Below are 14,707 nucleotides of genomic sequence, written 5' to 3' on the forward strand. Positions count from 1 at the left end.
TGTGGTCTAAACCAAACCTGATTAAAGTATATGTATTCTCTCCCCTTTCCCCTTACTTTGTAAGCACTATTAAAACCTAAAAAAAGTTTATAAGTTGAAACATTTAGGCAAAATGAAGGAGTAGTGCCATGTCCTCATCTCTGCTATCCAGATTGCCAAATATAAAGTGCCCTTTAATAGTGTCTTAAGAACAAAACTCTCATTAGATGAAGTGCAAAGAAAAGAAGCATCTCTTAATAACAAACAAAGTCCAAAAATGTCCTTTTGCTCTGAAAGCAGACAGCAGTATAATTTTAGGTACAAGCTTCTTTTCCTTTCAAGGCACATACTTGTTACTTAAACCCTGCAATTTGAGATTTACCATCTGCTATCTTGGATTTTAGGACTTTTTTTTTTCTGAAATCTGCTGCTGCTGTTTAGTCAAAGTGTTTTGTTTTGTTCAGGACAGTGTTTCATGTGGATTAGGGTGGGTACCTCAGGAAAGAACCCTTTTTCACCCGCCCTGATAGCATACACAAGTGGTTGGAAGGATGCAAGCAGTTACTAGAAGATTCTAAGCCTCAAAAGCAATAGTGTGAATATCCCAAATATGCTCTTCTGCAAGATTATTATGGATCACACTGGTTAGTTAGTATGTTTATTTTCAGGCGTGCTTTATTGTAGTCTTTTTCAATAGTAGTAAGGAGTTTGGATGTTTCTTTCATTTTTTTTTGAAACACCTGGAATTTTAAATTTCTCTGTTTTCTCTCTAGCCTATAAGGCAATCCTGTTCTCTGGTATAAACCCTGTTGTGGCAGGTGTGACACACCCAAGAATACATTACTTGCCCCGAAGCTCTTGCAGTGAGACATCCCTATTACCTGAGGCATCCTTGAAGATAAAAGGAACTAAGCAGTAACCTGTAAAAACTTAAGACATTTTTGTGACATTTAAGAATTTAGTTATTCCTTTCAATCCTTATTAGCCTTATTTATATTTATTGTGCCTGTATGTGCATTTAAATTGTAATCTGTTGTGCCAGATTACAGGAATATAGTTCTATTTACTAGTCACTGCCCAAATTAGGAACCCTTGTAGGTTCTGGGCCCTTCTAAAAAACTGTAGATTTCATAAAGATTGTTAGTGTAGATCTGAATAAAAATAGAATGCTTTCCATTTTCTTTCTGCATTCTCTAGTGGGGATGAAGATGTCCCAGACAGTGCTTCTGTCTTTCCACATCATTAGTGAAATTGTCTGCATTTCAAATGTGTATTTTTTAAACTGGAAAGGAATGACCTGAGTGTTTTTCTTGCATGGAAACTCAGCAGTACTCATCTAGGGTAGATGAATGAATTAATGAAATCCAGTAATATTTGGAGGCCTAGTTCTAATATGTGTTCTTAACAATCTCTCTAATTGTTTCAACTGATAACCAGAAATCTAAAAATATTAATGCTCATTGGTATTGACTTAACACAAAGAACTGGTTCCCTGAGCTAGCAGTTACTTCACTTGAAGGCTGAAATTCTGTGAACTTTATCTTTGATTTCAGTTATATTGCAACTTTTAGGTCTGCAGTGACATTTTGAGATTTTTCATGCACTTTATGTTCCATTTGTTAGTCTATTTAAGATATCTCATAAATATAAGCATGTAAATAACTTAGTTATCTGTTGAAGGATTGACAGGTTTGTGAAGTCTGCCTTGAATTAAGGCTACTGTAGTAGCAACTCAGACTCTTGTCTCTATTGAATATTCAAATGAAAACATGATCCAAGAACAAGTTGTAACCAGAATCCATCCATTGGTAGCATGAAGGCTTCTCAGAAGCATATGCCACAAAGTGATGAAAGCAAACCATTATTGCTGCCATTGCAAAACCAGCTACAAAATTTAGTCAGCAAAATGATGTCACGTAGCAAACCAATTAATTTAGAAGAAATGAAATGAAAAATGAAAAAGTGAAGCTCTGTTGTCAGTTGAAAAAGTCATCTGTGCATGAGAACTTGGGTGCAACAGACTTCAGGCTTGACTGTGGCAGGATGCTGCAGTGGAGTTGGCACCACCTTACCTGATACACTCCTGGGGCCTGGATAGAGCTCACACACCACTAGCAGGAAGAATGCTGTGCTTGGTGAAAATTGGAGACAAACAACCCTATCTCCTGATCTTTGCAAGATAAATGGCATTTCTGTGCTGTTTGAGAGGCTGGGGGCCTCAGGTCTCTGCAACTTTGTCCAGACCTTAGCACACCATACACCCTGCCTTCTGAGTATTACATTTCTGACAAAATCACATTCCAGAGACATAGAATTTGAGGAAACAACTTCCAGTCCCCCAGGGACTTCAGGCAACATCACAGCATGAACTTAGTGGTATTGAAAGATAGAATGCATGTAGGGCATCTGTAAAGACTTGTCCCTGATCTCTGAATGCTTTAGAACAGCAGGTCTGTGCACATGACACAGACAGCCAGTGCTGACATCACAGCATTACAATTTCAGTTGAAGAGGTATTCAGCTTGCCACAAACCTTGACTTGCAGAGGCATCAAGATGCAAAGGAATCCTACAGATTCTGCTGACAGGACTGGTGATGTATCTCACTGTGTTTTCATCTCAGACAGGCAGACTATTAGAAGACTGCCATCATGCTTATCGGGGTTATTCATGTACAAAGAAGTAAGTGAATCAGACATGGAAACATGGATGAAAAATATGTGTGGTTTTTATGTCTAGCTTGGAAAAAAGTCCCTTAGCTTACAGTCACAGATTTATTCAGGCATTACCTTCAATCTGAATTACTATGACACTTAAATTTGAAGGAGGCAAAAGGGTTCCAGCTCCATCAAAATGGATACTAATGAAATTAAATCTTTCCAGTGGCTTTACAAAACTCCACTGAAAAAGCCAACCCTTACTACCAATCTTCAACAATGAAGCAACTCAGAACTTTGCTACAATAACCACAGTAACTTAGTTTATGGCTTACCAGACACTGTATTCTTGAGATTGGAGTGACAAAGTCACAAAGAAATCTGATGATCTGACAGTACCTTATTTTTGTTGGAGTGCCTCAGCTGCTGGATTTCTGGAAGTCAGCTCAGACTGAAAAGTAACCAGTAGCAGCTAGACTGATTGTCCACTGACATCTGAAAATGCTGGTAGGAAGGAAGAAGGAAAATCCCCGAACGTGCTATGCATGTATACTCCTACCAAATCGTCATTTGTCAGAGACAGAAAAGGGCAAAGTTAACCAAATCTGGCTTCAGTCTGGACAGCTGCAGATCCTACACATCCTAACTACCCTACTCCTTTATCCACAGCACAGTGGTCTGCAAGAGTACAGATTATCTCATTTATTTTGAGAGCCACAGAAGTTTGGTCAGGAGATGATGGGTTAATTTTTGCTGTGGTTGCTGGCTGGGGGGCTCTGTCAGTGCCGGCCAGGAAGATGCAGCAAAACTGACAACTACGTGTAAGGGCTGGCAGTGTGTGTGAACTCTTCTTCCTAGGCCCTCCCATTTCTGTTTGCAGCTATAGTTCTGCTTCTCAAAAGCTGCTCTTGTACTGTGTGATAGGAGAGCAGGGCTGGAGAAAATGGATGGAGGGCTTTCTCCTTGATTTTTGGTCTAGGCAAAAATGATGTAAGGAAGAGCCAGCTGGAGGCACTAGGAAGGCTTTCTTAAAGACAAACCCAAGTCTTCTACATGGAACTTTGAGGGTCATTTCAGGAGGAGATGGAGGGAGGATATGCTTAAACATTTTCAGCTTTAGGTAATGCAGTTTTGGGGGCATGGCTGGGTACTCACTCTCCATGGCCCAACGAGTGTGATTGCAGACAAGAGAAAGTCAGAGGAAGGAGGTATGTGTGCTACACCAGATGCAAGAGACAACACCTACGTGTTACCAGCAATGTGAAGAACTGGCTGAACTGAACTGGCAGAACCTCCCCTGGACCAGGAGATAAGGAGGCCAGCCTTTCAAAATAAGGCAGACCTACACTTATACAAACTGGAAAGAAGGAGGGGCTTCACGGTATGGTAAAGGAAATGCTGAAGACATCTGTTACTCATCCAAAAATCAACTGCTTGAATTCCCTGCTATTTCAACAGCAGGATGGAAAAGCCTGATGAAGGCTGTCCTGGAGGTCTTAGAATTGTGTAAGACCTGAAACCTTCAACCAACACAACACGATACTGCTCCTGCAGTACTTCCCATCCAATCTAACTATGGGCCAAACTATGAAGATATTTGAAAAAACCCAGAATTTTTGAAGACACGTATCTGGCTAAATAACCTCTGCCATGCAGGTAGTCAAGGTAAGCTCTCTCAGGACAAAGCCATTTGGGAACAGCATTATTGAGAAAAAGAAGAGATGGGACATTGTTACTGATGGAGCATGTCTGACAATATTTGATCACAGCTTCAAATTTCATTCTTTCAACAAGTTTAACAGACTTCCTGTAGAGCTAAGGCCTTTCCAACTTGAGACCCAGCTGTTGAAGGAACAGCCAGTGAAGCTATGCTCTCAAGAAAATACTTTCAGGTTACATACTGATAGAAAATACTTCAAGTTCATGTACAATTATAAGTATTCAGGAAAACAGTCCCATGGCAGAAGTGATGATCAGAGAAAAATGACCTAAAGGCTGCATCTGTATTAATAACTTTATCAGGGCAGGGTATAAATCTATGGTGGAAAATGGTGTCCTGGCACTACTTTGGCTTATATCAAGCAGGGAAGGCACAGGGACAGTTTGGAGATCTACAGAGAGGGAAGAATATCTCCAGTTTCAGAGTCTTGCATACCTTAGGATACTGACACCATGTACTCTATTTATAACCACAGCTGGATGGCTCATGTCAGTGACTTTGGATTGGTTTCTAATGGATCAGAAGAGAGACAGCTGTTAGCACCTAAAGCCTACCTAGCAGGGGAAAGAAGAAAAGAGGTGGTTTCCCTTGAGTCAGTTCCCTTCAATGAAAAGAAAGGAAATCAGTAGCAAGCTGCTGTTGGCATGATACAGACGGTGTTAGACATGGCAAAATACCAGCAAAAGGGCAGTACTTGCAAGGCTCTGCAGAGGCTCTTAGAGGAGAGGCCAGAATGGTGCATGTCACACAGCTCAGAAAGGTATGTTATACAGAACTGGAGAGCTGGAGAAACAGCTGATAGTCTCCCAGATTTTTAGGCAAGCTGTTCTAAATACAGTTCACAAAATTCTTTAAGCAATTCATCTGCGGCGGGATGCAACACCAAACATTTTCAGAAATGTGACGGTCAATTATGGACTAGCAAGCAGGAGAACAACTCTGGCCTGGATGTCCATGAGCTCCAGACCTGCCAGCAGCTGGCATGCAATTGGTTCCTGTTGCACACCACTCGATCACTGCAAATCTCAAGCTCCAGAGGTAAATAAAATATTTTCTTACTAGTGATTATCTCATCCAAATATACATAAGCAGCACTGTGCCTCTGGGGATTGCAAAACAGTTTATTTAACTCAGTAGTAAGGTGAGAATCCCCAGAGAGATCTCGTTAAGCCTCCCTAAGTCTCTATCTTTACGGAAAACTGTGTATCAATTTCTAAAAATAAAACGTAGCTGAATGACTCCCTGTGATTCTCAGATGAGAGACAAGTCAGGGAGAATGACCCAGGCCTGTAATAAAAACAGTGTAGACAGAACGAAACAGTAGGACAGATGGTTCCTCCATCTTTCATTTACAGATTACAAAGTCCTACAGTTGGTCAAATAAATTTTTGCCACTGAGTTGTTGCGTGTGGGCTGGTCTGCCTGCTAACTATCATTAAAGAAATGTGGGAGGAACAAACCTCAGTTCCTCATGTAAGTCCTAAACTTGTAGAGAATTTGAAACAGAAAATTTCTGCTAAGTGTTTGCAAGAAAGGCAACTTAATAAAACAAGTATGCTCAGAAACTTATTCACTGAGTGGAGATAAAGTTCTGATTTTTCCAAAACAGAGAACAAATTGTCATTTGTAAGGGCTATTTGCAGCAAGCGGGTGACTTGAGCCTGTGGGTGAGATTAAAGGATGAAGGTCTTCCAAACCTTCAGGTAGAAAGCGGGGTTTTCTCCTGGGTCATACTTTCTGAATCAGGTAAAACAGCACAGACTTCATTCAGAAAGTGCAGGGGAAGGCAGGAACCTGATTGAAAGAGCAGAGGCCCAGCAGCAAATTAAACTGCAGGAGTTAGGTCACTGTTTTCTGAAATTCTGCAAGCCAATTCCAGTCACGTCTGTATGGGTTAATGAGCTGCAGCAGGCACATGATACTGCAGGGGCACAAAGAATCATAGTGGATCTCAGAGCACTGGATACCTAAGGCAGACCAGGAAAGAAAGAGAATTTTGGCACAAGAAGAAAGTTAATGACCTAATACACTGTCCTGGTACAAATAAATGCTCGTACAGAAAACCAGGTAAAACTGGTATGACACAGTTTGAGTTGCAAAATTCAATGCTTGTTAAACAGCTTGTGTCCTAAAACAGTACCTGATGGATAAAGGGAACTGTAAAGATCTGTCAGTGCACACAGAATCTTACTAAAGGCTTGTTAGATACTGGAAGTTTTGTCTAAATGAGGGACCCAGATTTTAGGAGCTATTCAGGGTTTACCCAGTCTCAGGTGTGTCTTTTGGCCTGTATGGACTGTAATCACAGAGCCAGCAATTAAATACAACTCAGGCTGCTTTTTACATACAGTAAGAAACTAGCTGAAAGCGAAACTTAGAGATTTAATATTTGTACACTGAAGGGAGGAATGTGCATTAGGACTGTCCTCTCATGGGAAAGCAGAAACTTTTGGTAATTTTTGGAAACTTTTTGAATTACTTTGGTAATTCAAAGTGTTAAATTATGACAAGGAAAGTAAAGCAGTTTAATCTCCAAACTAATTTGAAGCATCTGCACAAGAGAGCAAGTTGACAAAAATCAATGTTAAGTACAGCTTGCTACAAGCAGATTCATAAGACACTCCTTGCACAGGAAAGGCACAGAAAATAGTAATTTGAACAACATCCAAACTCCTGGTCTAGAAATTAATACCTTAGTCCTGCAGTTCTAGCCATGGAAAGATTCCCTGAAATTAAACTAGGGTTAATAAGATTCCTTGCCAGGCACTCAGGTTTCACTTGTGATAACGGTCCTGAAGAATTCTAAAGTAGAGATTTGGTGCTGCTGTCAGATTTTGGAAAAGGGGCTGAGAGAGAAGTTTTTTAAAAATAAGGAATATTTAAGTGAAGTATAGATGATCTGAAGGCCCAAGACAATCCTTTCATGAGATGAAACTTCATCTCCACACATCACTAGTGCACATATACCACAGTAAGCGTATAAATTGCAATATTTGTTTTCAGGGAAATGTCTTTGAACGTAGCCATCATGGCTGAGCTGGAAATCAGATCATCTGGAAGGTAAAGCATGGAAGGGAGACATGGTGAAGAAGGCAACAGCAACATCAGAGACTGAGAGCAACTGCCACAGGAAATCACTACTTACAAAAATGGGCAAAGTCACATAGAAATACATCGCAAAATTCACTCCAGGTCACTGCGAGTCCCCTAGCAAATCTGAAATTAGGCAGACTGTTCTCAATTCTTAACAGAACAAAAAATGGAGAAAAAAATTATTCTAAAACAGAATTTTCTCTGGCTTCTCTCAAGACCTATTTGTTAATCGTTTGAATGGAAAGTCAGAGGCATATGTGTTTAAAAACAAGTTCCCTGCACACAGGAGTGAATATGTTCAACACCATGTTCCACTTCCACAGCTATGAAAGCCTCAATATCTACATAGCTGTGAAACCGGGGAAGATTTATCCTCTGGTTCTCCTATTGCAAATTATGCTATCTCCCAAACATGAAATGATAAGCAGTGCTGTCTGAGAAATATTCAAGTTACATATGCTAGCTGAGACACTGAGATTTGACCCTAATTATTGTGTAGTTTTGAACATACAAGTAGTATATTCATTTGTTCAAATAAAGTCATTGGCAGAGGTAATCTGATCCTGTACATTTTCCCCAGAAGAGTTTGCAAGATGCCTGGCATTCAGAGCCAGCTGGGACATGAATTTAACAAAAGGAAGAAGGAGAAAAAGAGAAAAAAACCCACTTGCTCTCTGAAACCATCTTAAAACTATCTTCATGAGTGAGAAATAATTCCTCAACACAGGGATGAATTTCCAGAAAGCAAACAGAAATCAAACTGGCACCCAGACAGAACACATAAAAGAACAGAAGAGAGGAGATTATCTGTTCAGGAGAAACCAAATGATGCTAGCTCATCACACAGCATGAGCTCTGGAAAGATGTCATATTTGTCATAGCTAGAAAATGCTAAAAATACAGGTCCAGGTCACTCTCTGCTAGCAAGGCAATGAGAGGTGCTCTGGATGAGGCTTGTAAGGTTCCCTGCTAGAAACTCATTACTGTCCTTGATTGATACAAAGGGGCAGGACTGCAGAGAGTCAGAGCAGGCCTCCCATGCCTCCACAGCAGTTCTCTGCTTCAGCTGTGCTCATAACAACCTGAGCATGTATGTTCACATACACAGAAGGCTCATGTATAAACATACCTGAGTGAAGAGGTAGCCTGTTACAGCTGAAGAGGCACATACCTGCACTTGTAGATCCAATTCCTGCTGTCAGCACAGAGCGTGGCATAATCTTAACTGCATACTTGAGGAACTGAGATTTCCCTGTACCTGGGTCTCCAACCAACAGAAGATGGGATTCACCTTGGGGGAGAACAGTGATGTAGGAGTAGACAGTTCATATACAGACAACATCAACACAAAATGCTCACATTAAATAATACTTGTCGTATTCACCTAAAATTTAGCACTAAATAGACATTAAAATATGTAATTCTCCACTATTTATTTGGTGTGATAAATACATTGTTTAATAAAGTCATCTAGACACAAATATTTACAATGAAGTATTTGTGAAGTATTAGCAGGTGTTTGACACACTCTCTTAATATGAGTTCTTACATTTTAGAATGCTCATTTCTCAGACTCAGCTCATTCTTGAATATGAAACAGAAAGATACCAGGTTGTAGATACCATTCACTATTCAGTTATTTAAATTATTGAAAAATGGACTAATAAAATCAGCAGGTTGTTTTGCTTAATTAATTCTTTGCCAACAGTTATGCAACTCTGTAATTTCATTACAATTAAATTACAGAAGTAAATAATTTGGCTGCTACAATCTCAGTAAAGTGCCCTAAAATGTTTTCGTGGTTTTCTACAAAATACAACTTCAATTCAAATATAAAGTCTATAATTTTATTTAGAAGTTGGAGCATTAAGAAAATCCTGTCTTTGTATACAGAGATACTTTTTAAAATTATTATGACCTACATAGATTATGACCTGTGTACCACCTGGCACACGGCATATTTGCCATCTAATAACAACAGAAGGAGAATCAGCAGGCAGGTAACTTGGAGTTACAAGACTAAGTGAGATGTGCTGACAATCACAGATGGAAAAGTCTGGCATCAGGAAGTAAAATGAATCCTTTAATTTTTCCTTTTAATGTACTATAGTGATCTGCATTAAAGAAACATTAAGATTCCATCCTTTGATGCCAAATACTGCTGGGAATATTATACTAGAAATAATTTCAAAATGTCATTTATACAATAAAAAGCGAGATGTTTTAGATAAAACAGCTGCCTTTAATATTCTACCTAATGGAAACTTGAAAGTTTGCTTTTATCGGGTTTTATTTGGGAAAAATTAAAATAAAAAGGGGGAGTCTAGACACCCACTTTTAACTTGTCTGATATTTTGGAAGAATAGTCACAATTGATTAAAACTTGTTCTCACTCAAGAAAATTGAATGATGCTTCCAAGTTCTTACTGGTTTGATTTTGGAAAGGTGAGGGGGGATGTGGGTGAGGACAGGGATGGGAGTGACTGTTGCAAAGGATGTGATACTGTTAGAAACAATACAAACCTCTGGTTCGAGTTCCAGCAGCATCGGTCCTCTGCACACCACCAGCAAGCACCATGGCTACAGCCAGCTTCACCAGGTACAAGCCAAAAACTTGAGGACATAAGCTAGCCAAGATTTCATTCCTCCCTAAAACAGGAGCAAAAATGGAACTCAGCAGAGTTACAACTTGGTTTCCCATAGACTCCCATGTACACTGACAAGTAATTTGGGCAAGAAGAGTAGGGTAGGAAGATTTTTAATTTTTTTTCTTTGGGACCTAGAGCAGTTGTTTGATCCAAACTTCCTTCAGTATAGAGAAGTTAGGTAAGCCACAATCACAACCAGCAAAGCCAATCCTATTGCCATTTAAGGAATGTATGGTGTGGATAGCAAGATAAAAGGCACTAATGAAATGCCACCATGCAAATTCTTTTGTTCCACATTTACAAGTGTAGAAGCTATGAAACCTAGAAGTTTTCAAAATGTCCCCTTGAAAACTGGTGTGTTGTACATTTAAGAAAACTTCTAATACTTATTTTGCCTTAAACCTGTGCACACATAGTGTGCTGATTCCCTCATTGTTACCTTCCTTTGATCCTTCTGTGTCACAGGTCCCTCTCCTCCTCCCTACATAGTCTCTTTCCAGCAGCAGAATATTTCAATCTGCTCTGAAAATGCTGATGGTGTGGAAGATATGTAACAGGATTAATTCTGTCCTTTGAGATTCTGACACTACCAGCACATAAGGGGTCTCAGGTTATATGCCATGTGTTACTTCCATTGCTAGGGAATAAAGACAGTGACCCATTTGGAGAGCTTAACTTCATGTTTTAAATCTAGATGCAAGTACGTGGTACTGCCAAAATATGGGCACCTAATGGATGATTTAAGGCACATGTGTTTCATTTGGAGGTCTTCTGAAGGAATTAACACATCTTTGTCTATCCAAAAGTGAAATTTTAAGAACATTGTTCAGCCACGCACAGTTCACGATTGAACTCCACAGTTAGGAGTTAGCATCATTAAGTAACTGACATAAAATGCAGTAGCAGCTATCATTATCTCTTGAAAAACAGTACAGGTACACACATTTTGTGGCCTCAGACTCCTTAGTCAGATTTGACCTCTGCCCTCAATTTCAACTCAAATTCAGACAAACAGCCTGAAACAGACATCTTGGGCAGTCAGAGTCCTAATTTCCACCACAACTTTCTTATAGCCACTTCATATTTATTTATTCAGAAAGGGTAATATTACATAAAATCAAATTGCTCCCTGCAGGCTTCCAAAAATTGTCCCGAGAATGAAAGATTAAAAGGAACCTTCAAAGAAGATCCTGAGTTAATTTCTGAACGGTTCCAACGAGAGTGATAAGAAATATTCTCATTCCAAACAGCAGAAGGAAGAAATAGGGTGGACCAGGTTATCATTCCAAACAGCAGGAAGCTAGTAATTAAATTGCTTTCCAGGAAATGCAGTTCTGAAGGATCTTTGACACTGACAGGATCTGCACTTTCTTATTGTGAGCAGGCTCATTTGACGTAAGTTCTCACCTGCTTTTCCTCCTGTTTGTCTTGAAAGAAGAAAGGCTAAACCTTTTCCAGGGTTTTACATGGCCGCGTGCCAGCCTAATAAAGTTCAGGGAGGGAGACCCTAAAGAATCACTGAGCTTCTGCAGAGTTGAGGAGAAGGCACTCAGATTATGGAGAAGAACAGAGTTACAGACCAAACTTCTGGTAATTCCAAGGTGGTTGACGGTGGCTTGTGGTCAGTTTAGGACCCAGCATAGTGAACACTGTTCTGACTGTTCTGGAAGCCACTGTAAATTGGGAGGCTCCCCTGCACCTAACTTAAGGGCCTCAGCATCCAAGAGTTATGTTACAGATAGGATGTGCTAATCCCTATGGTAAAGATTCAGAGCTTAATTTGGGATGCAGAGACATTGTGTCAGCTCTCTTACCCCAGAGGCAACAGCTGTGCAGACTAAAAGCAGATCTGGTCCACCCTATTTCTTCTAAGAAGCATGCTTCTTCTTTCTTGATTATAAAACATTTCTCTTTTTTTTTTTCCCCCCCTCTGATACTTACATTATTTCTCATTTCCTGTCAATAAATGTTCCAAGAAAGACTTGAATAGAAAGCTCAAAGAATGGAGATCAATGCAGGAGGTTTGGTAATTCCTTCCACCCCCACCCCAGCAATAATTAAGTAAGAATTTCACATTCTTGTAGTGGAAAAAATATATTCTTGATGAATGGGCAATGAGATAGGATAACGGGGGGAAAATGTGTTCAGTCACTGTATTGTCACTCCTAATTTCATCTCTGTACAATCAAGTGCCCTACTTAAAAGCTTGTAACTACTAACCTGCTAAGGGATCATTCCTATGCCTTTCCCAGAAGTCTTCAAATTCCTTGCGAACTTCTTCATCAATTACAACCCCTGCTAGCTGCTCATTGTTCACTTTAACATAGTTGGCTTTTAAAACAAGCTCCAAGTCACAGCGTGCACCCTCGTGGAAAGGTTTCCACCTCTGCATTACCACTCCATACACTGTGATGTCATCTCCTGAAGGTAACAACAAAAAATTAGTAAAACAACATCTGACTTGAGACATGCAGACACTTCAGCTAGCTGTAATGCACAATAATGTGATCTAGATCCTGTGTTAATAAGGATCAATAAAAAAAAATCAAACAACAAAAAGAAAAACTTCCTGCAGTAACTGGAAATATTAAATAAAAACAAGGTAGACTGCTTAAATCTGTGGTAGGAAGTTGTAATATCTTTCCACCTCCATTTAAGGGAGGTGAAGTCTTAAAGATATAGCTCTGCTTGCCTCCTCTTTTAGAAGAGAAGAATTCCTGGTAAACTGTAGAAGCTCTTTCAATTAGACTGATTACACAAAAAAAAGTCAAAACTTATTTGGCTTCTGGTAACCTTTGTGATGAGCCCAGAAACACTTGTTAACATTCTGAGAAGAGTGTTCTTCTGAGAAAGTACAACCACAAATTAATTTCTTGTGGAAATGTGCCTATCTGAGTATTTTTAGTCTACTCTTCATTCATCCTTCTGCCAATTAGCCTCTCCTCTGAGTGCCAAGTAGCTCTTTCCACCTGCAGAACTCCTTAGACAGGAGGTCAGGTTTCCTGGCTCCCCGGACCTATGGAGGGGCACCTCACGCTGTGTAACCCGATCTCTGGGAAGGTCTGGCGTTCTACACCAACACGATTTAATGTACTTTCTGTATGTCACAACACGTTACTTGTTGAAACTGATCTGTCAAACAGTCAAGATGTAACCCGGGGGTGCCTGACATTTCCTACAACGATCATCAGCTGCCAGGCTGATGTTCAGCCTGAAAGAGCAGCGTGACAGATGAACACACCTCATTCTGGAGCCCCCCACACTGACAGCCACTCGACAGAGATTCATCTCAAATGGAAAATTAAGAATGCTTGTGGGTACAAACGCAGGTAATTCATGCCATATCCTCACCAGACTTGCAGCTGTCCACCAAATCATCTTCCAGAACGACCACCATGCAACGAGGGATGCTTCCAACAGACAGCCTCTGAACCTAGGTGATGGGGAGGAAAAGCACTTCTTTAAATCTGCACCTTTCAAAAGCCTTTGATTTACAGCTGCTCTGGCCTACAGTCCTTTCCTGGAACTGAGGTCTGCCTTTGCTTTTTATCACAAAACTTACAGTAAGGATGTCAATGCTGCCCTGAACTTAACAATGAAAGTTTAATGCTGATTTTAATGGAAATGGGATTGGGTATTAAATCAGCAGAAGTTGCTCAGTGCTGGGAGATCTTATGTGATTTCAGTATCTTGCTGAAGAAAACTCACTAAAAGAGGTCATTTAAAAGACCTGATCTTTTTTTTAATTATAATTTGAGTTATTACTAGATACTTCCTCACTATGTAAAGTTGACTTTGGGTACTGAATCATGTGCATAGGTTAGATAACTCTTCACTGAAGTAGGTACCGAGAGAATATTCTCTGCATTTTTCTGGTATTTAACCATGACTTGACAGTTTGAGATTAGGTTTACACCTAGGTGTCAAAGATTAAATCAAAAAGAGGAAACCCCAAATATACATTGACAAATGTGCCAGTAACTCCTGTAATTGTTTTTCTTTTCTCCAGGGCGGGCAAGGTCTGTGCAATCTTGTCACAGTTCCAACCAGCAATCTTTCCATTTACACTTAGAGCTTGCAATAGTTTTGAGAGCATCCACTGCACAAGAACAACATCAGAAGTATCTTTTCATTCTGCAGCACAGGTCATACATGCTAGAATTCTAAATGTATTCACTCTCTGGTGCCTAGGAAGGTTAATTCACCCTTGTGTATAATCTAAATGGCCACAGGCAGTTCACATCACTGTCAGTCCTGATAGCACATGCACAGTTATTTGCAGAGCTCAGTAGGAAACACAAGGGAAATTCGCTCTAGTTTAACTGTACAGTTTTTAGTAAGCCCATGTTGCTGAAAATCCTTCCTACCAGCCAGATCTGTGTGTTACACAGTATTACAAAATATCAGTTATAGAGATTTCCCATACATCAGAAACAATTATTATATATTCATGTAATATAGGGCTTACTTCCTAGAAAGTTTTATTCCCTTACTTTTTTTTGGTATTCTGAACTTTTAAGACCCTAATTTCTAACTTCATACATTTCTCCTCCACCCTGTCTGTACCTCCACCCAGGGCTACCTTAGAAAACAAACGCCAATTCTGCATGC

At 39.9% G+C, this 14,707-nt stretch overlaps 1 protein-coding gene across 3 annotated transcripts in view; it reads right to left on the reverse strand.

The window, feature by feature from the left end:
- Positions 1-14,707, reverse strand: part of MCM9 (minichromosome maintenance 9 homologous recombination repair factor) — a 50,706-nt gene that overhangs the window by 31,147 nt on the left and 4,852 nt on the right. For 2 of the 3 annotated variants that reach the window (XM_063389885.1, XM_063389887.1), the window contains exons 3-6: positions 13,448-13,529; positions 12,317-12,517; positions 9,972-10,097; positions 8,620-8,739 (exon numbers count right to left, since the gene is read on the reverse strand). In XM_063389885.1, the coding sequence (XP_063245955.1) occupies positions 8,620-8,739; positions 9,972-10,097; positions 12,317-12,517; positions 13,448-13,529 (529 nt within the window). Of the gene's footprint in view, positions 1-111; positions 6,323-8,619; positions 8,740-9,971; positions 10,098-12,316; positions 12,518-13,447; positions 13,530-14,707 lie in introns of those variants that run through there. The other variant, XM_063389886.1, reaches the window with a different exon arrangement.

Source organism: Prinia subflava, chromosome 2 (genome assembly GCF_021018805.1).
Source record: "Prinia subflava isolate CZ2003 ecotype Zambia chromosome 2, Cam_Psub_1.2, whole genome shotgun sequence".
Taxonomy (NCBI): Eukaryota; Metazoa; Chordata; class Aves; order Passeriformes; family Cisticolidae; genus Prinia; species Prinia subflava.